This window comes from Miniopterus natalensis, chromosome 3 (genome assembly GCF_054644295.1).
Source record: "Miniopterus natalensis isolate mMinNat1 chromosome 3, mMinNat1.hap1, whole genome shotgun sequence".
Taxonomy (NCBI): Eukaryota; Metazoa; Chordata; class Mammalia; order Chiroptera; family Miniopteridae; genus Miniopterus; species Miniopterus natalensis.
In genome coordinates this window covers 23,666,645-23,693,467 of record NC_142083.1, presented here as the reverse complement: position 1 = coordinate 23,693,467, position 26,823 = coordinate 23,666,645, and the positions used below count along the sequence as shown (strand labels likewise).

Sequence of the window (26,823 nt, the reverse complement as noted above, 5' to 3'; positions counted from 1 at the left end):
CGACCCCGAACACTTCATTTATAATCTACCAGGCCTCCCAGTGCCCACCTGCCATTTAAATTTTAATTCCAGAGCCATTTTGCAAATTTGGAGATATAAGAATATTTTAAACTCAATAATGCCGAACGTAAGATTATCTCAACATTTCTTCAAATTGGGTAGGGTACAAACACATATATGCTAATAAGTCCATGTTCCTTAATGCCCAATCTATATATTTTCACAGATCTGAAGGTTCATTGATCAATAAGAATGTGTTTCCATGTCCACCCACGCCTTTATTGCAATGCCCTGAGGCATTCGATGAAGATGTTCAATCTTGTTCCTACTTTCAATAATTATTCAACCAACTGTCATGTGTTATGTATCAGTTGTTGGTGAGTAATTTATCTTCCTTTTTTCCTTAATGGGGACCACTATGAATTGTATAACACTCTGAAATGCTCAGAACCACAGGATCATTAAAAACTTTACATCCAGATACCCTGATTTCTCAAGATACATCTTGAAATGCTGTCGCCTCATGCAGGGAGAAGTGGGAGTTAGTGGGTGGGAAGGCAACACTAGATTAAAACCAAAAGGCACCAGAGCTAAACATCTCCTCCTCACCTGACCGGAGGCAGCTCGGAACTTGGGGAGCAGTTCACTATATACAGCGACGGGCAGCAGGAAGCGAGCTCTACGTACCATTAATGCTCTTGGTAGGGGCGTGCCGCCACATGAGTTCTATCAGAAAGATGGGAAATAAAAGTCGACTTGGATTAAACGTCAGTTCTCTCAAGTTTCCATAACACGGAAAATTTTTTAAAAGTTATTTTCAATTATATGTCAGTACTGTAAATACTTTCTTCAGTGGCATCATTAATGTTCAAGGTTTTTTCTTTGTGGGGTGAGAGAAGGTGTACAGTCTATCCAAATGCTGAACAAATGGTTATTTTACAGACTGGCTCTTCAGGAACGTCACGATGGACCGGACGGGTGGGCATCCAGGCCAAGTGGGTGGCCAGGAGCTCCCTGGAGTGCCATGAAATCCAGAAGTCAGAATAAGGCTAGTTTCGCAGCAACCTGCAGGATGATTTCCCCTTCATCGTGTCTGTGCCTCTGCTCTCCTCGCTCAACTCCCCGAGCGGTGACACAGGAAATGCATCAAGACCAAGGGGAGAGTGTCTCAGACCTCAGATAATCGCCTCTGCAGATGCAGGCCAGGTTGCATCCTGGGCCTCCTCAGGCAGGAATCGTTCCACGTCCAAACACACAAGTTGCTTCTAAGAATTCCACAGTATTCCCCAGACTGAGAAGGCGGGCGATCCATGGCGAACCACTGTATGGCTACATCATATTCTTCATCTAATCAATACTGTGGACCGAAGCACTCCTTGTGTGTGTGTGTGTGTGTGTGTGTGTGTGTGTGTGTAGGGGGCTCTCATATGTAAAGGGACTACTTTCTTGAATTAAAACATCATGAAGACTTATGCTCAAGAGCAAGAAGAGGCTCCTATTTCTAAAGACTCCTTCCAATGTAGGTGGTACATTTATTAAAAAGCTCAAGGAAACAATTGACTTGTTAGAAAAATGGACTGAACACAATAAAAAAACTCCACACCATGGTTCACTCAACAATGTTCAAATAGTGTAGACCAGATTTTCACAATGTCATATTTAGATTTTTGTTGTTTTTAAGGACATCTATTTTTGGCAGCAATGGGACACTCGTGGCTTGAAATGCACTTGAAATGTATCCAAACTTCATCTCTGAAGTCTCAGAGACATGGGCAGTCATGGAGCACAGGCCTTGAGGAACTGGGGAATTACAAGAAGCCAAAAATATAAAAGCTATTAGTACTCATCATAATTATTGAGATCTGTAAAGTAGGCGTTAGAATAAGTCTTCCCAGTGAGATGTGGGTTGAAGTATTTGTTTCTTTCCTCTAGTATCAGGTTGTTTTTATTAAATGCCTGTAAAACATAAAAATAAAAGATTGAAGTACTATTTCAGAGAGAGAATATAACTAGGAGACGGTTATGATGAATTTGAGCTTCTTCTAAGGGTCAGTGACTGGAAAGTGTGTTTCCTCGCTTACAGCTTCTTAACTTTATCGGCCTTACAGAGGATCTGCCTCACACCTACAATGAGGTTGGCAATTTCTGGCATCTTCCAGTCTATTTCTGAGTTTTAGGCAGGAAGTTTCCTAGAGTTAGAAAACCTAAACCTAAATCTCAAAGAAGCCTAAAACTATAGTGAATTCAAAGTAACAATGCGTGGAATGTTATCACACATAACTGAGTACATATTTAAGCGGCTTTCTGATTACCGTGGATAGGTACAGTGGTAAGACGTTTTGATGGAATTTATTTAAGTAAATGCATGGAATTTCAAATGACAATTTCCTTTCTTTTTCTGCACTTGTTAGAAGGTGGCTGCTGCAGGCATGGACACAGATGTTTCTTCCTTATTAATAGCTACTAAAGACACTTGCACTTCCAAAGAGCTGAAGTACACCAGGTGGAGGGTAAATATTGAGAGAACCAAAATAAAGGTGAGGGACTGTAGGCTGAGGCTAACTGTCCAGGACTAGATGGACAAGGCATCAGAAAAAAGTTCTAGGAGGATTCATTAGTGACTAGGCAGTGGTCAGTGCTCCAGGTCCTTTGTCCTCATAGCAGCAAGATTTCTGATTATTTTAAGTGGCTACTGGATCTTAAAAAAGATCAATTAATTTTCTTCAGATGCTTGAAGTATTAAGAGTGACCACAGATAAGCTGAAAGGTTGGAATCAAGTTAGAGAAGCCCCGTTCTTTGGTTCTGAAGGACTGTTTGAAAGGTTCTTGCTCACAGAAGGAGCCCAGGTTCCTCCTCATGCTGGGGAGCTCAGTTCTGCAGGGATGTGAGGGGATGTTATTAATTCTTGCTGCTTCCCTCCCCACCTCTGCCATCGGACTAGGACAAGGTGCTGATGGGTGCTGGGTGTGGTGTAAGCAGGGTCCATGGCTGAAAGTCATCGGTTCTGCCTCTGTCCAAGTGGTGGAGAACATGAGCCTCCTGGCAGGGGGAACGAGTGAGGACACTGTGGCTCTCAGGACACGACCTTTCAGCCACCTGATGCTGAAGATATTCCATAGGCCCACATGGGAAGGAAAAGGAACTTCAAAGGAAACCATCATAGCAGAGAGAGTGCACCAAAATACTCCCTAACAATGTGAAGGGGAATCACCACATTAAGGGGAATATAAAAACATAGGGAACTGAGTGCATGAGAATTTCTTTCATTCACATGGGTAGCAAGGAGGCTGGGTGCAGTAGGCAAGAGTAGATAAGGGCCCCTGATATCTTTCCAGTTACACCCCTGACCTCCTGTGTAGACACAGTAAGGACAAGAGCTACTATCTGCTGGGTGCTGGGCCTCAAATACCTTAGAGTATTTAGACCTCACAACAGTGGTATTGTTTCCAATTTATTGAGCAGAAAACGGAGGCTCAGTGAGTGTGAATAGCCATCTGGTAAGTGACTCAGGAACCCAGGCCTGCCAGCTCCAACGCTGATACCCTTCCTGTCCCTTCTTCCTGGGAATGAGGAGCCTGGTCACTCACCCTAAGTCTCTGGGGCAGACACCAGGTTAATTACCTGTTGGGGAAATTTACAAAATCCACCAGTCAGAGCCCTTTACATCATGCACAGCTTCAGTGTGCTTGAAAATTATTTGAAGACAGTCCTTATAATGCCATAACAATTTTTCTCAGATTGTCATCCTGTGATTCCTGAAATGGACCTGCATATCCGATTGCCCAGCCCTGGTTCTCATTACACTGCCCAGTGTGCACTGGTCCTCTGCCTGGAGCTCTTCTCTTTGGCATGACCTCCCTTTGGATGCAAAAGGCACAGTGAAGGCAGACCTGGACCCTAGCCAATGACCTAATATTTTCTAGCATTTATTTGTTGCTGTTTCCATGCCATTTTTAACTACATTCCCAGTAAGGGATGCCACCTTTTCACAGGCAAAGCAATGCTACAAAGGCAGTTCATCAAAAGCAAGAGTCCATTACCTTGTCCCCATGTCACTTGCACCCCTGCCATTGTACTTTGCCAACAGTCCCTGGGTCCACCTGCTGTGGTCACTGCCCATCCCTTACCTTGATGGCCTCCACTGAGTCATACTTGTCCAGTTTGTTGATGTGGTTAGTTATGCTGGTGTTGAGAGGGGCGGGTGCGATGGGGTGGATGACAGTGGCATCGTGGGATTGCTGCTGGTACCGCTGGCAGTAGGTGTAGACGAGGAGTGTGAGAAGGCAGCCCAAGATGGAGCTGCTCAGCCCCACGGCGACCATGTGGAACATGTTGAACTCTGGGAAGAGAGCATCGAAAGTGATGCTACACTGGAAAGGAACACGCTACACAACAGCTCAGTGCTTTGGTGAAAAGAGAAAGACAGAATGGAAAACCCCATAGCCATTCAAAATTAAGCCATATGCCAATTCCTTTAAAATGGCATGGCCACCGGGACACTTCTCCAAAGTGAGCCCAGCATATTTTAAGTTAATGCACTATAATCAGAGTTTTGGAGATCTCCTAATACGCTAGCAGAATCATGTTTTCTTACTTAAAGGCCTAAACAAGAATGCTCTTCTGTCTCAAGTGCAGCTTTGTGGTCTATGGGGTTTCTAGGAAACATATTTCCCAAGCTCCTGGACAGGCTGGGGTCCCTCCCACAAAGGCAGAGGGCATTGACTGCCTCCAGCACTGCTCGCCTGCAAGCCAGGCTATTTCTCCCTTCCCTTTATTATTTCATTTTATTTTAAAATGTGTTCCACTTACATAATTCTCATGGTTTTCATTATAATTTTATTATGAATATAAACACATTATATAACATTAGAAAGTGTAAAAGGGAACATACGAATAAGTCTTTTTTCTTTCCTAGAGGGATGACTATAACCCCTTTCTGGTGTGCTGTTTCCGAGATTCTCTGCAGTGTTGTGGTGTGTGTGTGGTGGTGGTGGTGGTGGTGTGTGTGTGTGCATACATATTATCCTGGGTACCACTTTTTTTTCACTTACATTGTATTTTGGAGAAATAAAGGATTTGTGTCAAAGGAATAAAATATGATCTTTTAATGGTCATGAAATCGCCCTCTTTTTACATTTTTTTCTTTTTGATAGAATCTTTGAGTTATTTTCCTTGAGTTATGAGTACACAGTGTTGACAAAGTGAGCGGGCATGGATTTATGACTCTAATACAGCACTGGCTTGAGTGACATCAGGTAACATAAGCAAAAACTGCATAAAGTCTGAGAAACAACAGAAAAAAAAAGTATTCATGTTGTGTTTATAAGACACTTTACAATTACAGTTTGAAGACTTTTGGGGACTAAAGACAACATCTGGGCAGTGCTGGTGAAGCTGCACTTTGGGAAAATTAGGTAAATCAGAACACAACCTGATTTTTCTGCTGTGTTGGCCCCGTGTGGCTAGCCAGTTGTTTGTGGGTTACTGGCCTTAACTGTTTCCCCTGCACAAGTCCCATCCTGAGGACCTGGCTTTCCCCCAGGGTGTCCCCTCCATTGGCCACCAAAGGGTGCATTGTCACTCAAGTTCAACACCCCCTTCCTCCCCAATCTGTCCACACTGCCCCAAATGTAACTAGAGGAAATGCCCGCTGGGCACCATCAACCCCAGGTGAGTCTGCAAAGCTGCAAACTGAGGCCCCCAGGGCTCTCAGGGAGAGGAGACATGCAAAACTGAGGCCCCCAGGGCTCTCAGGGAGAGGAGACATGCAGGTCTGTCCCCACCACCCCGGCTCCGCACCAAGGACTTTTCAAGCAGCCTTTACCTCACCTGTGATCCGCAGCAGAGGCTGAATATCTCTCACCTGTCCCTAACCCCTGACTTATTCCTCTAGGCTGTGCACTTTTACTGCGTTCTGGGGATCCAGGGCCTTGAGAGGTGGGTCCTCCTTCTGAGGTGGATGGTCACTGTACTGAGGCTGCCTCTTTGGTTCATTGTGAGCACAATCCGCGTGCTCCTGCCCCCACTGAGACTCCAAAGGACAGGCATCCCCACCCCAGAGGTCCAGAGTCTCAGCACCAGGCTGGGTGATCCAGGAAGATGTCACTAGGACATTCCACAGGTGTCACCCACTCCCGCCATACACCTCAGTTTTTCACTTCTTGATTATTTGGCCAGTGGTTTGACAAAGTGAAAAGACTTCCTAAATCTTTGGCTTTTCCTGATTTTGCTAGAAGCCTCTAGGGTGGACAGCTCCCAACTGGGGACAGTTGGATAAAGCCCCGGGTAAGCGCCACCAGCGACCACTACAGGTCTTACTGTAACAGAAGCCGTGCTGCAGGTTCCCCTGTGTGCAGACTTCATAGTGTTGTTATTTCTTCATGCTTTAGAGTTCAGACTCCCTGAGGTCAATTCCAGGTATGGATTTAAGTACTTTCTGCTGCACTGATAACATGTTTTATTATAACACAGGGAAGATGTATGACTCTATCCACATGCAGATACTTCGTCATTAGTCAAATGAATCATTCCTGCAGGTGCCTGGGGAAGCCTGGGGCCACTGACATCTTTATGACGATTACATAGTCCGTGTGTCTCATGCAAGTAAAAACAGCTCTCTAAGATGAAAAATTTCAACAGACTCACATTTTTCTGCATAAGGGAAAATAGTGCCTATTAAATCTCTTCAATTTGCCTAGTTTGACTCTTTCTTTGAATACGCTTTTTAGGCTGGTATTTTTGGTCAGTAAAGCTGGAACAGAAACCAATTACCCAGTTGGTTCAACTGCCTGATTTCCTGTGCAAAATGTGATTGATTTTTTGCAACAGACTAAAAAAAGATATCCATGTTATCTCCCCAAACATCCTTGTGACGTATTTGTTTTTACCTATCAGCCTAACAATCAAATCCATCTGACCTCTTACTCAACTATTCTGGTGTGTCAATGTCAGCAGCCTAGAGATCTAAAAAATTAGTTTTGAATATTGTAGAGTCATTGAAGCTTCTATGATTTAATCAATCGCGCCTCAAGGCTCAATTCTATGCAGTCATTTGGCACAGCTGGCTCAGACACACAACAGTAGCATTTCAGGACTGGAATCGGCTTTGCATGATGTTTTCCTGGGTACTCATAGCCTTGGAAGTACTCCCATCTCCTAACCCCAAGAAGGCCAGCTGAGGAAAGTGGTTTTCAAACTTGTGGCAGAGGCGAAGGGACTGCCGACTCTGTAGAGACATCAGCTGGTGGCCTCCCTCAGGACAGGATCACTCCCTACAGACACCACACACTCTGGACCTTCACTGCCTCCTGAGGGCAGCAGACATCATGGACTCTGGTGTTGTCCAAGAGGGTCCCCTGACCAGGGTTGCTGTAGCTCCAGCCCCCAGACACAATCCTATTTTCCTGCGCTCTAAGCTTCAAGTTCACACTGTGATCCCACTGCCTGGGCTCCTCTATGGACTGCCTGTGTGAACTTCAGCCAGGGATCTCATCTCTCTGACCCTCACAACCCCCACTTACAACATGCAGGTAAAAACCCATGGCTGATAACACTTTTCTACAATTCCCAAAACCAAAATCTCTGACAAGTGATTTCTCATCACTTACCAAGCGGCAAAGCATGACCTGACCATTTGCTGCAGAACTGACCAGAACTGCCAGGAGAAGCATCAGCATATTCACTAGACCCCCACGTCACAGCAGCTTCATTACAGGAACTGGTTATGAAGTGTGGCCCCAGACCCTGCAGGTGCATTATGTAATATACAGGACATGCCCCATTCGGCCCATCTATACCCTGAAAAGTATTCAACTCCAAAACCCTTTCCTATCTTCAGGTTTGTTTGTTTTTACATAAAAAAAAATTGTGGACTTTGGCACCTACATGGGTGCTCTTTGTGAGGATCAGATAGGTTCCTTCTTGTCATTTAATACAGTGTTTGGCACAGAGTGACTGATCTCAAAATATGAAGGGATTCTTGTGATTACATTTATTTAAAGTGGCATATACTCACCTTACAGCTGGATCCCAAGTTAGTGACTGCCAGTCTGTGAACTCAGTGACCTGAGCCCAGTGGACAAGAACTGGGCTTGGACAGTCAGTCCTTCCCATCCAGACAAGATAGTCATAGATAATTAAGTCCAAATTTATCATAGACTTGAACCAGAAAATGGTGATTTTTGTCATTCAGGGTTCTGGGAAGTTTGAAACATACGTCTAGAGATAGAGGTAGAACATGCTCCCTTAAAATTTTGTCATTCCAGCAGTCTAGAGATTTGAGGCTGGCTGCCATGAATTATAAATATAAACAAAATGTTTGAATACTGTTTTACTCGTGGGAACTCCAATACCTATATTTACTACCCATATAGTACCAAGATATCAAGATCAATGGTTCATAAAGCTTAGTATTCAGCAGAATCACCTGAAGGGCTTATTAAACCACAGAGGGCAAAGTCCACTCAAAGAGATTCTAATTCTGCACATCAAGGTGGGGCCTGAGAATCTATATTACTCTCAGGACCTTTGGTGATGCTGGTGATGCTTGTATAGGGACTCAACTTGAGATCCACTAATCCTTGGGATCCAGGGGTTTCTCTAGCCTGGTGTGTGTGTATGTGTGTGTGTGTGCGTGTGTGTTTGCCAACAGCAGAAATATCATTCGGCCAACAGCAGAAAATATCATAAATCAATTAGAATGTAGTTAAAAGAAAGAACTTACCTCCACACCTTTTCTCTTCTACGCTACTGGACCTTGCCACAGATACTTCTGGAAAAACAAAAATCCAATCACAATGTGTAAAGGGTGTTGGGAAGAAAGGTCATATTACTGATTCATTTACAAAACACCTAATGATTTTGAGTTTTATGTAAGTCAAAGTTCCAAAAGCCTGATTTTTCAAATAAAGTTATATTTGTTTCTTTGTTTAACCAACTTGAGCTGTATTCGGTCAAGGTCATCTTGATTGGGAAGGGGTGAGGTTCATTATCACAGATAGAAAATGCAATTGTCCCCAGAGCTAAAGCCAGGGCACTAGCTTCAAAAGAAGGCCAGGGAATGTGCTGCTTTTCTGTTACAATACATCCTGCCAGCTGTGGAACCCCACAGTGTTGGCCTGTGGTATGCCTGCCTCAGATCTTTTGTTTCATCAAAGCCCCTGGTGTCACATTCCCTGCAGAGGGGACCAATGCACCAGAGCTCCACGGAAATGGCCAGAACAAATAAAGTCCCTATTCAAAGACCATTCATGTTCTCCGGGCACACATGAGACACCAATATGAGGAGAAATCCACCTAAACAATGAAACATCAATTCAGGAGGCCAGAAACGTTATCCTCTCCTGTACTGATTTTTCATTAGATAACAAGAATTGAAAATATATCTATGATGAAAAAGGGGAACAGCAATAATAAATATTGCAGTTTTATACCACACATGATCAAAGTACCCTATAGGGCTAATAGTTTTCTCTAAAACATTCTTTCTTCCATAAATGGAGAAAAGTAAGTTATTACCTACTATTGCTTTGTAAGAGGTTGGTCTCTGCTTTGGTCCATGTCTGAGCCCTAACCCACACAGTGGGCACACGTGAAATGATGTGTCAGTATATACACCAGACCTACAGTGAGCAGGTGACAGGTGACTTCCTACCCCTAATAACTAAACATCAATTTCACATGGAAAGCCAGTGGCAAGAGGGCCAGTGACCTCTTCTCCAAGATAAGAGCAGTGGTTATGGGTTACCCTTTCCCAGATGTGTTAAGGCTTCATAAAGAGAATGGTCCTTCTCCATGCAAACAGATGCACATAAGCATCATCAAAACACTTTACTTAATAATTAAAAACCAAACACACCACCTTCATTTTTTGAGCAAAATTTTCTGCATGCATTACAGTCAATAAATTGTAGAAGACCACGCTGTGTTAAAAATATGTCCAGGGTTAAAAAAATTTTTAAATGCATAGACTAAATTTAAGTCTAAAACACAGTTATCTATAAATCTAAACATTAATCACCCTGAAACCACAAGAGTTGATAGAATCACCTGTTTCACCAAAAGGGACCTCAAAGGACAATTAAAACTCTAACCAACGACTCATTTCCTATTCGAATGTGGGCAGTGATTTTGCTCATACTCTGCCCTTACCTGGGATGAAATTGGAATCAAAAATACACGGCCGGCTCTCCGTGGTGTTTCCAGAACACTGGCTGCCCATGGGGAACAGAAGGATGCACTGGCGGGCTCGGACCTGGACTCCGGACACATCACACTCAGACCAGTCTGACCACTCGGACCAGCTCTCTGCAGTGACCGCCAGTGGGGACAGGAGAAAACAAGACCCGCTCAGATCAGTCAACCGGGAAGCAGTGTGACTTTCACATATGATTTGATGTCCTCCTACCAGGTTTAATGGATCTGTATATAAATAAGACATACTCCTATCTTCTTACAAGTCCCATAGATAAGATACACATGAGCAAGAATAAAAGAACTGGTGTATCACTGACCTGAAATAATGTTCTTAAATTACATTTGCCAAAACCACATTATTTTAATGCTTTAAAGCAACTGAATTAGACAATCAATAAGCTAATCACTGATGTCCAGCTGTGCACAAACCATCAGCAGCGGGGGAACAGGAATCATCGAGACAGACACTGTTTCTGCCAGGGCCACGCTCCTCTGCCAAGAGCAGCCCTCAGAGGCTTTCCTGAGAGACTCCCCTACCCTCAGCGCTCGGGCGAGGAAAGCAGTGCATTCACGAGAAACCCACACTGCAAGTGTCTCTTCTCTTATAAAAACAATTCCGCACTATCAATATCCCAAAGTCGGGCTATACTTGAGGCAGAACTCATCTCGGTCCCTGTTTGCTGTCACGGAAGCTCATGAGATCAATGCACAAGTCTTGCGTGAAGGCCAAGAGCTGAGCCATAACAGGACCCTTCTCCCAGAAGTGAGTTTCTAGGATTTGTTAAATTTGCCCAGGTTTGCAGAAGTGTGACAGACAAATACTCATATTTGAAGTCTTTATAAATATGGACTCTCAATATTATTTATGAAATATTAATCAACATAAAAATATTACCTATGAAGCTTGCTTCCCCCCCACCCCTTTTTAAAGGCAAGATATAAGCATCATCTTTGCAGTTCTGGGGACATTTGGAAATCACACTTGTTCCTTGATCAAGTGGGAAGAGAGATCCACATAAAGGGTACAATTTTCCCTTAGAAATCTGCCAGTTTTCAGAATGATTCTGAGAATCTGGTTTCTAGGCACTTTTCAATATAAATGGTACCCTCTAGAAAGATCTGTAGGAACAAGTTTTAAAAAGGTAAAAGTGTTTTCAATGTCAAAGGTAGGTCTCATTTTTATCCCAAGTGGTTCTCACATGTCATAAAATGAAGCTGATTCTTGAATGGGGAGGCTGCAGTCGCTCATCCAGTGGGCACCAGCATCAGGCAGCCTCGGACCCCCACCCCCAGGGCCCTGAGGCCACTCCTGTGAAGCAGCTTCGCACGGTACCTCCATGCTCCTCACCCTGATTCTCAACTACAAAATCTCAGATTTCATTATGAGGTTAAATATTTTATGAAAGCTTTGCTCTAACCAGTTTCTGCTCCTCTCACCATGGCAGATGAGAACCATTTTATTGCAGAGCACGTGTTAGGAAGTCACTGCCAGGGTGACAGAGAGGGGTTGATGTGTTCCCCTCTTTCAGTCTGTGATATGGCATCATCCATGTCACCATTTCTCAGTCAAGGAGAGACGCACATTTGCCCAGAAGTCCCACTGCTTACCAGGGCAGGGCTGCGTGTTGCAGAGCGCCTCCTCCGTGTGCAGCCCCAGGCAGATGTCTCCCCCATAGGCTGGGGCTGGGTTTGTGCAAGAGCGGGTCCTCATGTAGTGTCCACCTCCACATGTCGCCGAGCATTTTGACCAGGGGGACCAGCAAGACCACACGCCATCCACTGGGAAAAGACACAAAGCCACATTGCTTCTGAAATGCAAATCTAACCAATCTCATGAGGCTGCAGATAGAAGGTGCAGCAGGACCACATCCATGAAGCCACTGACCACTCACAGCCTCCCTTACTGATTGTGTTTTGATTTGCTCCAGGACAGAGAGAAAGAAACGGTAGCAGGTCCTGTGAGGAAGGACTGTGGGAACTCTCCGTTGATACAGGCGCCAAACTAAGTTCACACCATGCAGCCCCTGGCATGTTTATGTGGCAGACTATACAGAGGACCTGCTGCTACCTGAAGCCAGATTTCAGGCTGGATATGAGGGAGTTTTGTAACTCCAACACTAGGCAGAACTAGTTCCTGATGAACTGTTGCCAGGCCTTTCCTGTGACTTTGTGCAGTTCTCCTGCTTTCTCCAGGCTGGGCTCCCGGTATCTGTGGACGGGCCTCCTGAGCACTGGGTCAGCTGACCCACCTGGATCTCAGTGCTCCCTCCTACATTAGGTGACTTTGTTAAACTGAGACCTCATGCTGGCTCTGTCATTGTCAGATATGATCTGCCTTTTGTCTAACTCTTTGCTGACCTTCCCTCTTGCCAGCCACCTGCCCTGTTTTACTTGGTCCCAGAGCAAAGCTGCAGGACTTTGTCAAGATGTCATTAGACTCCAATTAGCAAAAACAATTATAACCACAGCAAACTACATAAAATAGCTGATGAAAGACTCACTTTCACTATATGTAGATAGTATTATGCTTTATTTTCTCCATGTCCTACACAAAATAAAACAGAAGCAACCAGGAAAGGGAATGCCAGAGTTGTTAAAGACACAAGGCTGCTTTGGCTAGAATGACCTAGTTTATATTTCAATACACTCATTGTGATTTAATGCATCTTTATGTAGTTATATGTCTCTTTAGATACAGGCATAGGTAGAAATACCATGTTTATGATGACATTTTAATTTGTCAAAAGCAAAAACAGAGCAAAAAAACCTTTGACATGTAACTGGGAATTCTGTGATTTGATCATTTATTCAGTTTTGGAGAATTTAATATTTTCCCCAATAGGCAATAAGCGTGATATCTGACAGTGGCTGCAATACCAGAAAAACAAGGCGGGTATGGTTTTGCCTAGAAATTTAAACTTTTCTAACACCCACTGCCATGTCTATTCTCACTGGGGGAACACTTGCTGGCAGGTTTCCTCTATCTGTAAGTCGAGCTGAGGCTTGGTCTTAAGTGGGTACACGTGCACACCCCACACTGAGGCACAGATAAGTCACAGTGCCTTCGAACAGCAGTTGTCACAGAGCTCAGATGTTTGAATGTACGCAAGGCAGCCTGGGGTTCAGGAGGGTCTACTGCCTCATCTGGATTGGTGTTGGAACCAGACTTAGACACAACCATGTGATCTGAAGATCCTACGCTTTTCTATTGCATAATGAACCTGCAGAGCAATGGCCAGTAGGCATATGAAAAGATGGCCAACATCATTAATAGGTGAGGAGATACAAATCCAAACCACAAGGAGATATCACCACACACCTGTCAGGATGGCTATTATAACACAAATGCTAGATAACAGGAGATAGCCGTGTCGGCAAGGGGGAGAACAAATGGAAACCCTTGTATTCTGTTGGTGCGGCTGTAAAATGGTGCAGCTGCTATGAATAACAGTGTGGTGGTTCCTAAAAAAGTGAAAATGAAAATGAAAAAATTAAAAAACTATCATATGATCCAGCAATCCCACTCCTGGGCATGTATTCAAAAGTATTGAAATCAAGATCTCAGAAAGAAATCTGCACCTCCATGTTCAATGCCGCATTCTTTACAATGCCCAAGATGTGGAAACACCATAAATGTCCACTGACAGATGAATGGGTAAAGCAACTGGGGAATATATGTACAACGATATATTCCATTAAAACCAAGGAAATCCTGTCATATTCCCAACAGGGATGAATCTGGAGGAAATTATGCTAGTGAAATAAGCCAAAGAAAGACAGAAAGACAAATACTGCATGGTTCTCCTTATATGTGAAATCTAAAATTGTCGGACTCATAGAGGCAGAGAGTAGAATAGTGGTTGCCAGGAGCTGGGGGAGGGGGAATGAAGAGATGCTGTTCAACACGTATGACGTCTGTCATACAGCATGAATCTGCTGTGCAAGGCTGTGCCCAGAGCTCCAACACTATTGTTAACACATTTTGATCCAAACATTAGACCCTCATTCTGTTCTTTCTCACTCACACTTACTTTTTTAATAAAAAAGACATAATGAACTATGTTACTTGAATTTGAATATTACTTAGTAAAAAGAACCACCCGTAGTCTCTGCCTTGGTTGGCCAAGGTCTGGTATCCACAGTTCTGAATCAAACATGGACTGGACAGGAGTGAAGGAGAAACACCGAGCTGTTTCTCTCTGTTGTAGATAAGTTATGTAGGTGAAGGTACTAGAAGGATCATCCCACAGGAAATTGAAAAAACTAATTTTACCTTGTTGCAATTTATCATACACATTAGAACTGGAGAGCAAATTTAAAAGATATTTTACATTCACCTAGTTTGCTTAGATTTATTTTTAAACTTAATCATAATGAGGAAGCTTGTTTTTTTATAAAATACAGTGCCTGTTTGCACATGTGTACTATGGACCCAATAGGGCTATGGGAGAGTAAATTCAGAGGGAGGAGAGTGTCTGAAATTAGGTAAAAATAGCCCTATAATTGGACCTCTTGGTGGCTGAGCAGCTCTGCATCCAGAGCCCTGAGGCTCTGACCCTCCACAATGAAATACACGCTGTCACATGTTCAGGAATTTTCTAGGAGGTGGGACAGAGAATTGACATTTGCCCAACTCAGTCCCTCAAACCCACCCACACCCAAGTAGAATGTGAAGAGGGCCACTCTGAATATTTTCACAACCCTTTAGGAATCTTGGCTTTCATCAAGAAAATAAGGATAGAGCTATTTCAGGACATTAAGGTTATATACACATAATACTGTCTTAACCATCAATTCAACTAAAACAAAAACAGTGACCAGATCATGCTAATGGGTGTCTCTGACATGGGCTCTGAGCCTGGTCTCAAGGACAGGGAGGCGTGCTGGCATCTGGAGAGTCTGCCCGTTCTGCTGACGGCAACAAGGACTCATGTCTGGAGCCTGGGAGGCCAGAGTACGTGGAGGTATCCTGACATTCCCATGTCACCCTGCCCGCTCAGTTTGCAGCGTGGACCCTAATCTAATGATGCCCATGCTCTCCCTCCCGGCCCTGGGGGAGGAACCCTCCACTCTCGGTGCTGGGCTGTGGGAAAAAGCTGTCTCTGTGACCTTTCCCAACCCCTCAGCACCACTTGGCTGGGAAAGCTGGATGGTCAGAGAGGAGTCTCCTGAGGCTGGAGAAGTTCTGGCAGAGACAACCCAGGAGGAGCAGAGCAGCTGCACGAGCAGCAGGGACATTGCTGAGAGCCACAGCTACGAAGCTGGGAACTGTTCATTTTCAGTTTAACATGCATATTTATACCTCCATCCATTCATCAGCTACTCATCACCCATCATCCACCCACACACCCATCCATCCACCCACCCACCCACCCACCCACCCATCCATCCATCCATCCGTTTATCATCCACCCACCCATCCACCCACTATTCATCTGTCCATCCATCCAACCATTCATCTATCATCCAACCATCCATCTATTAATCCAACCATCCATCCATCCATCCATCCACCCATCCATCATCCATCCTTCCATCCATCCATCCATCCATCCATCCACCCATCCATCATCCATCCTTCCTTCCATCCATCCATCCATCCATCCATCCATCCATCCATCCATCCATCCTTTTTCCATTATCCATCAATCCATCTATCCATCCACCAAATGCTCACTGAGCACTGCTTCAAGCCATTTTCATGTTCAAAGAACTCAGGAAGTTGCTTTTACCTACTTGAAAAAGATGTTACACTTCCACGCTTCTCTATCTTTAAAAACACTGTACCTCGTGTTTGGAATGACCTCCCTCCCCATTTCTGATCCCTGCTTCTCTGTTTGTCCAATTTTTCTCTGTCCCTCAAGACTCAGCTAAGGGGCAACCTGCTCAGGGTAGCTGATTTCAGCTCAATAGGTCCTTGGCTGATGTAACCACTGCATCTTCTCACCAACCCAATAGCTGGTGACCATACTGAGTTGGCATTATTCACAGGATGCCTCCTCACGGAACTGTAGGTTCCTTCTGGCCTGGACCTTTCTTTACGCTGTAAGTGCTGCACAGTGGGCTATCCAAAAATGTTTGCTGGTAAAATGAATGAAAGAAGAAACCCTTAGGTACAGTGCCTAGGGCCCATGATCCTCATAGGTGCTCATGAGAATGTTTCAGTTTCTTTTAAATTGGAAGAAATAAATGAATATAATGCAGCCTAGATTATATGTTTTTATACCAATACAGTTGGAAGATATAACCTCTGAATTATATATCTGTATGTGTATGTGTCATACAGGCATACCTCATTTTATTGTTCTTCGCCTTTATTGGGCTTACAAGTTGAAGGCAAGTCCCTCTTCCAGAAAGATTACACCTTGCTGAGGTTCAGATGATGCTAGCATTTTTTAGCAATGAAGTCTTTTTTAATTAAAGTATGTACAATGTTTCAGTTTTTTTTAGACCTAATGCTATTGCTCACTTAATAGACTATAGTATAATGTAAACATAACTTTTATATGCACTGGGAAAACAAAAATTGCATGTGACCTGATTTATTGTGTTATTTGCTTTAATGCAGTGGTTTGGAGCTGAATCCTTAATATCTCCAAAATATGCTTTTCTCTCTCTCTCTCTCACATATATGAGATACATATTTTTATATGTTTATATATATATTTATATATGATATAAACATAAAGCCAGGGAAGATGGTTAAGCTCCCTAGATGAGAAGGTCTTCCAAGGCACTTGATTTCTTCAGATCTTTTCCAGATTCTTCAACCCACTCACCTGGGCAGGGCAAAATGTTGCACTCCTGGTACTCCAGGGACGGGCCGAGGCAGGGCAAGCCCCCGTACTTGGGCTCAGGGTTGTTGCAGACGCGCTTCCGGTTCCGAATGCCCCTGCTGCAGTCACGGCTGCACTGTGACCATGACGTCCAGGCTGACCAGGCCCCGTTGACAGTGTGGGCAGAGTATCTCCCGGCTCGCAGGAAATCACCAGAAAGGCCTGCCAAGGAAAAGGCTGAAGTGTCAGTTCTCAGGGCAACCAGAGTCTAAGCTAACTTTCACTGTGCATCAGCAGCCTGCCTTGCTTCTATAACTACACCTCAAATTCAGTTGAACACTTTTTGTACTTCGAAACCCAATATTAAAAAAAGAAGCAGAGTGATAGCCTCCCGTAACTCACGCATCTTTCCCTGGAGATGCTATTAAATACGGGTGCAAATGAGAACCCACTTTGTGAATGTGGCAAAGTCTTCACACAGGTTCTGGGCCTTGTATTTGTAGTTCAGTCATTTTTCTGAGAAACTTCTAACAAAGAACACATAAGTTTCTCACTTCCCGTGGGAATTCTACAACGCACTGCCCTTGGACTCACTGTCGAGAATGTAGTCTGGAAAAATAGAACAGGATTCAGACATTTTTAAGCCTGGTCCTTCACCTGTTCACCTTTGCAAAGTGAAGTGAGGCTGGTGGAAGATGTGGAGTTAATGCTTCTGAATTTCAGGCCGTGGAGATACGTGTCTGCTCCAGGACCCTGCAACGGGGCTGAGTTCATGGCCCGGCACCTGGCACATCCCTGAGTGACCTTGTCATGTGGCAAATGCTCCCATGAAGTTCAGAGTGAACTTACTAGCAAGACATGTGGCCCCAGGAACAAAGGTAAATGCAGAGGCAAAAGCAGTCTGTGGTGGAAGTTTGGGGGCAGGGTGTCATCTTGGTAGAAACAGACCCTGAATACTGTGTGTCAGGTCTGCTCCGAGCGCTTTTCACCTAAGTCACTTTATTACCCAGAGTCAAAATTCCTATTCATTTTAGTGAACATGCCACCCACTTATCATATTAAAAAACATTCAATAATTTTCTCAAATGTAGGCAGAGCGAAACAGGTTTTAACAAAAAATCTCTCAAACTATGCGCAGAAGGTCTGTTTAAGTGTGGAAGGCATATATGCCAACTGTTCTATCCACTGTGAAATACTTTTGTTGTTTATTTAAAAACTGAACCAGAAACCAAGGCAGGATGCTCTTTAGAGAAAATGGATTAGAAGAACTTTCTATGACGAACCAGCACTTTGTGGTTAATCAATAAAGGACAGCTATTCACAATTAAGCCTCATCTTGGTGGTTAGAGGCAAGTAAGTCCAATTTTGTATTTTCAAGATATCGATACCAAAAACGTGCAGATGGTCTTTAGAACCTGAAGCCATTAAGACACAAGAAAGACGAATTCTTTTTCAAGCCATGCCTATGATACACTTTTGGAGGAAATATAGAATATATTTTATATGAGTGTATTAAATTTATCCTTAGTTTATATGACTAACATTTAAGACAATTATTAGCTTTGGTTTTCTATGTATCTGAGAACGGAAGGAATACAAAATCTGTTTTCAGAAAAGAGAATAAAGTTATTATACAGAGAAACACTGTTACTCTTTTCTTTTCTTTTTACTTTGATGTCATAAAAAATGAGATAGTTCACAGCCAGCTCTGAAATAAGAGAATAAGTGAATGGTATTTATTTGTCTTATTTAAATTGTAGACTTATTCATACAAAATTCTTTACTAACGCAGACTTCTTCCTTTCCCGAAGAAACAATGAGTAAGCTTGCTAGTTGCTGAACAACATTAAGCAGAAGAGAGAGTTAATATCATCAACTCAGTAGATAGTTAATGTCAACAAAAGCAATATGACTAAAAGTGGACGTTGATGGCAAGCGTTGGTCCTTCAAGCATCCAGGCTGCCAGCTCTGAGCTGTCTTGGCTGTTGAGCTCCCAGAAGGAGGCCTGGAGTTCTGCGACCTGTGTGCAGCTGGTGGCCCTCACTCACAGCCACTTGTTTAGGAGCCTCCCTCGGGCAGTGAGGGAGGAGATTTATTGCACCTCCATGAATTTATTCCACCCGCATTAGTCCAACGTGGCGACTCACCAGCTCTGTGGTGCCTCAAGGCCAACCACCCTGGGTCTAAAGCTCCTTCTCTAAAATGACACTGCTGGTGACTGCTTTCTCTATCACATTGATATTGGGAAAATAAGGTAGAATTATAAAGAAAAGTGCTGAGAAATGTGGGGAGGTGGTCGAGTGCAAGATATTACTATCACTGTTCTCATCAAACCATATCAAACCATGCTGTGAGGACCCATCTGTGAGCACTTGTTTTCTTTTCAGAATTGGCCAGATTTTGTTACATTAGATGAAACTGATAGGAAAGATGAAAAAAGATGCAGAGATGCCCAGGCAGAGGGTGGACTTTCTGGTCTACCCTAGAGCTTACCCCACGCTATTAATATGTCATTGAAGGGATTTATACACATAAAAGGGCCAAAGCAACTTCAAAGACTATTAAAGGGTTCTCACTTGCTGTGCTCTTAAAAATTCTTTTATATATATAAACACAGAGATGCACTTCTGTTTTCTTTGTCCACTTTAGACATGAATGAAACAAAGCTTATTGCAAATCTTAGTGCCAAAAGAACTATGGAAGGTAACTGACCCTTCCGTAATATTTTCTGATACTAAATAAATCTCACACAAACTATTGCAGAGCTGCTATAAATTTAGTGTTCTTTTGAGAGTTGAATTTACAGGACCATCTCAATATGTAACTAAATTTTTATAGTAAGGCTGTTAACTATCAATTTGCTATGCAGCCGGTTCTGCTCTAGAGGGATCATTATTAGATTGTTACACCACTCTGATAAAGAAATAATAATAATCTAAAATCAACACCCTCTCCCCACTCTCCTATGAATGTAGAGAGGAGGCCACATGCCTGTCCATGGGAGTGGGACAGTCCCTACAGAGTCCCTACTCACCATCCGTGGAGCAGCCGCTGGTCCCGTCGCTGGAGCAGTAGCGCATTTCGATCCTCTGTCTCCCCACTTCCAGCAGATTTGGATCAGGGAGGCGGGCTTTGCAAGTGTACCGAAATCGCTGCTCATAGTGGCCCCCGTTGTCAGAGATGTTGACAGGGGTCCAGGGTGTCCAGGGCGTGGTCTTCTTCAGCTCAGGGCAGGGGTTGGTATTGCAGGGCTGGTACTCCTGGGAGAGAAAACGTGGGGTGTGTGCTCAGCAAACAGCATGAATAGAGCCAGGGGTCTTGTTCCTAGTGCAAGGCAGGGCTCTCTAAAACTTCACATCTTAAGACACCCCTCAGCTGCTGTACGAGGTCTGAAACACATTTCTGTTAAATTAGGCATTTCAGAGAATGTTCCATTTTCAACTCAACTCTGAAAGGATCTGCACAATTTCTCCTGCGTCAACAATGAAAATGAGACAATGAATGTAATTGTATGTGAATAAAAATCGTGATTCCCGTATAAATCATCTTCCTTTCACATAATAAGTAACCCAGAATGATCATTATTCCCATGTTAAATTTAGCTGTCTTCTTTGAAAGATTAAAGTTAAAATGATGGAACCATCACTTGTTTTTTTGGACCACAGTATGTTCAGTCTGTGATTAATGAATATTTTAAGCTCTGGAATCACAGATTCAGACTGATAGACTAGTAGTTATCCCAGTGATAACACAATATATAATAACTTTTAGTGGACAAGAAGATTTCCCAAGATTTCCCTGGTTAATACCTCAATGACATTTGTCGGTTTCTCCTTCCTTCCCTCACTACCAGCTACCTCCCTTGTACACAGGTTGGAAGGTCCTGGGAGCCGGGCAGAGAGATCTGAAGGTTGGCAAATGGGGCACAGTGAGTGTTGTGGGGTTGAAATTTAAGACTACAATTAAGAAGATCCATCTGAAGCACTAAAATATTTATTTGGTAAAATTTTTAAACAGCATGTCTCCAGGAATAGGGCCAAATACAAGGGGTACTGGGTTTGACTCTGGACAGAGCACAACAGCACAATTCCTCCATTTGACAACAAGGGATGTTTCATTAGAGGGAAAACCCACAACACACAATACACTCAATTATAGCCATACTTCTAAAATGATTTTTACCAGTGTTAAACATACATATAAGAGTTAAACTGCCCTCTAAGCTGTATTATGAAAAGAGGACTGTTCCATCCTTCCCCCATCAATTTTTAGTTAAACATTTTGATATTTATCCCACAGAGCTAACAAGAATTTTCCACCAGGCATTGTCCAGTCACTGTGCACTATGGAAAATGAGGGTTTAGCTCTTAACTCCCCCATTTCTTCAACACTGATGCAGCCCCCCATCTCCCGTCATCCTAATATGGTTAAGCTACACTTTTGGTCAGGTCAAAATCCAGTGTTTGCACTTAGCACTGGGGGAACACTATCCACACTTGAGTGGTGTAAACCATGATTGGTTTCTGTTTTTTGTCCAGTTCCCTTCCAATTTGGGTCAAGGGCTTCTCTGTTTTTGGGGGGTGGTTGTTTAGTTTCTATGAGCATATCACTAGTTCACCCCTCTCATGTATTCAGACACAATAAGAATTGTCTTTGTAAGTTTCTAGTTTGAAAAAATTATCACTTTAATATTAGTGAACTTCCAATAAGAGAGAAAGTAGCCATGTGTGTCCACACAACCAGCTTTACCTGAATGTCTATTAAAATCATGATTTTGTCACTATTCTAATTATTCTAACTAGGTTTCTTTACTCATAATCCATTCTTTTTATTATTTTTACAAGGGACAATACTCGGGAGTTCTGCATGTTGGTGACATCAAAGGCTTTTAAGAGAAAGCATGTGAAGGGATCATCGCCGCTTCTCCGATGTAATGCCCCCTTCACCTTTCCTTCCCTGGCCCACGGGTGCTGCTCATCTCCCCAACAACGCATCCTGGAAGACAGACGGCGGCATTTTCCTCTCTTTATAGCATCTTTTATTATGGCATCTTTTGGATGCTGCCATCTGAATGAAAAAATAGCCCCAATTCAGGCCATAAACCCAATCGTGTGAGAAGCTAGACAGGACACATATGAGCTCTCTCTATTTCACTCGAAATGGAAGCCACATGATGGGGATGCAATAAACCTTGTCTGGGATCTCCCAGGCCTGTCGTGTGGAGGCACTGCCATCCCCAGATTGAAAATGCCACATGCCACTGTCCTCCCCTTCCTGACTCTGCACCCGCCTGCTGGGCCACTGTCCAGCTCTCCTTGCTGAAATGAACATAAAGCATATGTTGCTTATGGACCCCTGCTTAAAAAACGAGGGTCTTTAAGTAATAATAAGTTCGATATCACTTGTAAAATCATATCATCCTACATCTTAACAAACAAATACAGAGGATATTTCCAATGATTCTTTAGCTTTAATCTTTTCTATGGAGATGAAGTTTTGTTTGTGAAATACATGAGTGACAAATATACTTTAAAGCTGGCTCATGTGCCTGAGTTGGCATCTGTGTGATGGCGACATGCTCAGCAGGCAGAGGTCACATGTGCCAGAGGTGGACACAGCTCAAGGATGAAGGTCAAACCAGGCTCATTAGACCTAAACCTCAGATAACCAAGTCCGTTCTTTTGTTCATAACTCCTCATAGCACAGATTTTAACACAATACACAGGACTTTCTCTTTTCAACTGCTTTTTGAGGTTTCATATGATCCAGTCACTTAAAATATCATATTATGAAATGCTGAGAATGATATGACCAATCTGTTTTATATCAATGACCAAAATTATGAAGCTATTCAAGTCAATGGTGAGCAATTATGACTTAACTGAGTCTGTTTGCTACAACTTACTGTTGAACTGTTGCTATAAGTCCCCACATTTGAATGGAACTTGAGCAGCATTACACTTAATGTTACAGAAAGAAGTTATTTTAAAAGTAGTTTTAGGAAGATAATTACTATTACTTGCCACATAGGATTCTTAATATTCTGGTAGAAAATGTTAAGTAAGAATGGTTGCTGAAATTAATCCTACTTCTGGGGATATATATATAAAACCAGGAGGTCATAGAGATATATGCACTCCCATATTCATTTCAGCACTGCTCACAATGGATAAGATATGGAAGCATCCTAAGTGTCCAACAATGGATGAATGGATAAAGAAGGTGTGGTTTATCTCACTAAAGTTAGAATAAAGTTTAAAAAACTAAAACTGATGCAAGAACAAAAAAAATAGTCAAGGAAAACAAATTTAAAAAATAGTTACGAAAGCAATTTCAAACAATTCTCCAAATATCTTCCCCAGTCTCTGTGTCAGTCAACAGTGATAAGACCATCCATTTAAAAGTTTAATCCCTTACCTCTCGGTCAAGTGCTACAGATGGGACTGGCTGTGTTCCTTCTCTCCTCCCCACTCTAACTGCCTCTTTTCTAAGTCAGGCCACCATCACCCATCACCGCAGGCTTGTTTCATACAGTCAAAGCCTGTATTATACTGGCTTAGTTGTCTAGTTATAGATTGCCTCTATTAATAAGCAGCAAGTTTGTCAAGAGCAAGAGCTCTGTCATATTTATTTCACATTACCAACCTTAAGTATAGTAACACATTTTTGGTGAACGGATAAACCATATTGATCAATTCACAAATAAGTCCATTCAAAGGGAATCTGCATAAATTTTGTGAACAAATTTTGATAGTTAAGTGGAGTCACCCATTTTGCTGTTGATTTTTCCTTTAAAAAAACTAAATCAAGATTCTGTGGTATTAGCATCAATATATAAAAATTAAGCAAAGGAAGAGAATGAAAAGCCCAGAAATAGGCCTGCATGTATGTGGCTTATTCATTTTTGATAAAGGTGCAGAGCCAATGCAGTGAAGACAGTAGAGTCTTTTCAGCAAATGGTGCCGGAACAACTGGATAACCGTATGCAATAACTTTGATCAATAACTTGCTTTATCAATGATAATAAACTCAAATGGATCACAAATGGACAATGCTTAGTACTATAAACCTACAAGAAAACAGGAGAACATCTTTGCGACCTTAGGTTAAGCAAAGGATTCCTAGATACAATGCCAGAAGGAAAAATAAGTTGAATTAATCAAAATCAGGAAGTTCTGCTCCAGAGACACTATTAAGAGAACGAAGGACAAACCACACACTGGGAGAGAATGTTTGCAAGTCATTTATCTGATAACAGACTCATATTCATTATATGTTTGAAAAATTAAAACTCAACTATTAACTTCCAAGTGTTATGAAGAGACATTTCATTGAAGAAGACATACAGATGGCAAAAAAGCACATGTTAAAATAATGATAAAGATTTTTTTTTTTTTAAGTGAACTAAAACCACAAGTAAGTCACCACACACCTATTAGATATTAGAATGGCTACAATAAAACAAAACCCAAGGAACCATAACCTGACACTCCCGAATGCTGGTCAGCTTGCAGAGCGACAGGGAGTCACACCCTGCTGGTAGGGATGTAAAATTGCACAATCACTTTGAAAACTATTTGACATTTTCTTTTTTTTCTTTTTTAATTTGTCTTTATTTTTTAAAGTATTACAGATGTCCCCTTTTCTCCCTCTACTGACCGCCCCGCTCCCCGCACCTCTCAGGCCTACCAGGTCTGTGCAGGGGGTCTACTCCCCTCATGTCCATAACCTAGTGCCTCAGATTTCTCATTGATAAATGGGCACAGAAAGAAACACATCATGATGATTTGGGAGTGTTAAACCAGGTAATGCATTTATAGTGATTATCAGAGAGCTTGGTATATGGGACATTGTTGGTCTGCACAGAAGCCTGGAAACAAAGATGGGTACAGAATACAAAAATATTAGTTCTCCAAAGTTGGTTGCTAGCAATCTCTCTCCAAAAAAAATTCAGATGGTCATAAGAACCCATAATTATCCTAGCAGGGTTACATATAGGAGAATGGATGTATCTAACTGGTGAAAAGAGTACCCAAGTTTCCATGTATATTATTTCATTCCCTCTATAATATAATCATCTAGTGAAAATTATCTTCTAAATGTGCCGTTATCTGAGTTTATATCAAACTGACTTTTTATCAGTTCTTATTCCTTAAATAATTAGCTAAGATTTCATGCCCTAAAAGATAGCAGTAAGAACATTTATGTAATCTAAAATCCCGATATCGTGTATGATGTATTTGGAACATTCATTGTTAAGGCCAAAGTCCTTCTGTCATTTCATTTCACCAGTAGGGAAACATTTGGAACTCTTGGGTGTTTTCTTGGCTCTCTAAGCTAGGATCCCATCATTTAATGGATTTGGGAAATGAAAAACATGTGTGTTTTATCAGCATCTTTCACAAGAAATTGCACTTTTTGCTCTTCTTTTGGCCAATTTACTGTGGGAAATTATGTTCTTCTTAAATAAAGATATTTAAACGACTTCCTTTTTATAATTCAAATTATTTAATTAGATTCCTATTACCTCATAAATGTTTCCTGCCAGAACTTATGGGTATTGACCTAAATATCTTAATTTAAACATTTATATTTTTGAAACTAAAGTCAAAATACTATTGTCCAAATGACATTTTCAATTAACAAAAGTTATGAAAATGGAAGTATCATGTTATCCATCCATCCACTCAGTCATTTGTCCATTTTTCAATAATCATTGTTGGAGCATCTATACCTCTTCAGGGGATCTCAAATATTAATGATAAAAATAAGCGCATGAAGTTCAAGGGAGACATGAACGTGCCATCAGCCCCACACCAACTATGTCTTATGAGAGTTAAGATGCTAGAAGGACTTGACCTTCAATAAGAGGGCACAGTAAGTGACACTGTGGTCAATCTCGTGAGTCACTCCTCTGGGATTCTCTATTTGAACGACCAGTTTCACACCAAGGTGCACTGTCCTCCTCAATCATGCATCGAAGGTGGGACACACCCACCAATCTAGTTGCCTGAGTAACCAATTCTGGAAAAATGATCCATGCCCTAGTTATAGAATGTCATTGTTAATAGAAAAAAAACAACCCCAAAAAACAAAAAACCCTAGTGCAACCTTAGCCACCTTAAAAAAAGTTTAAAGTCTTGATCAGAGAAAAGACCTGCTGCTTAAAATATACGCTGTTAAATTAGTTGAGTACCATCCTTATTTTTTTCTTAATACAGTCTTAAATACAGTTAAAAGTGCTTGTGCCCCAGTTTTACCCATGTTCCAAATGTATGCACAGGGTCCCTGCAATAATCCTAATGGAAAGAGTAAAGTATGAAGGTGGTGTGCTGAGAATTTGTGGCCACAACTGATAGCCAAGGTTAATCCCAAGGCCAAGGCCTAGGCCTGGGCGGGGTTCCCTGTCTGCCATCACCATTCTATTGGCTTGTCTCCAAAAGCTGGGAGAAACATTAACCAGAAGCCCTCTTCTCCCAACAAGAGATGTGTTTCCAACCTGAAGATAAAGGCTTTGTCTTTTCTTTGCAGAATCACCATCTTGATGGTAAGATAAATATATAATGGCTTTCATATGATTCTTCCCCAACAAACTATCACAAAAGCAAATATTCTGTCTAAATGAAGTAAAAACATCATAACACGGTAATTTTTCTATGACCGCTATTGATGGATTTATTTCTAAGATTTATAGCCTTCTCTCTGAGAATTTAATTTTATGGCTTATTAATGTCTTGGGGTTATAATTAAATTCACTTATTACTGACAATACTATTGATGCATTAGAATTTTTTCCCCCACAGCCTAAAAACATTTCTTACATCTGCTTGAATTTTTTTTTTTTTAACCTAA

The 26,823-nt window shown here is 42.2% G+C and overlaps 1 protein-coding gene across 4 annotated transcripts in view; it reads right to left on the bottom strand.

The window, feature by feature from the left end:
• Positions 1 to 587: 587 nt before the first annotated feature.
• Positions 588 to 26,823, bottom strand: part of SEMA5A (semaphorin 5A) — a 362,632-nt gene continuing 336,396 nt past the window's right edge. For 3 of the 4 annotated variants that reach the window (XM_087815351.1, XM_016217317.2, XM_087815349.1), the window contains exons 17-23: positions 20,006 to 20,231; positions 16,975 to 17,193; positions 11,804 to 11,974; positions 10,151 to 10,306; positions 8,724 to 8,771; positions 4,129 to 4,340; positions 588 to 1,956 (exon numbers count right to left, since the gene is read on the bottom strand). In XM_087815351.1, coding sequence (XP_087671477.1) covers positions 1,837 to 1,956; positions 4,129 to 4,340; positions 8,724 to 8,771; positions 10,151 to 10,306; positions 11,804 to 11,974; positions 16,975 to 17,193; positions 20,006 to 20,231 — 1,152 coding nt within the window. In that variant the 3' untranslated portion in view covers positions 588 to 1,836. The remainder of the gene's footprint in view (positions 1,957 to 4,128; positions 4,341 to 8,723; positions 8,772 to 10,150; positions 10,307 to 11,803; positions 11,975 to 16,974; positions 17,194 to 20,005; positions 20,232 to 26,823) is intronic. The other variant, XM_087815350.1, reaches the window with a different exon arrangement.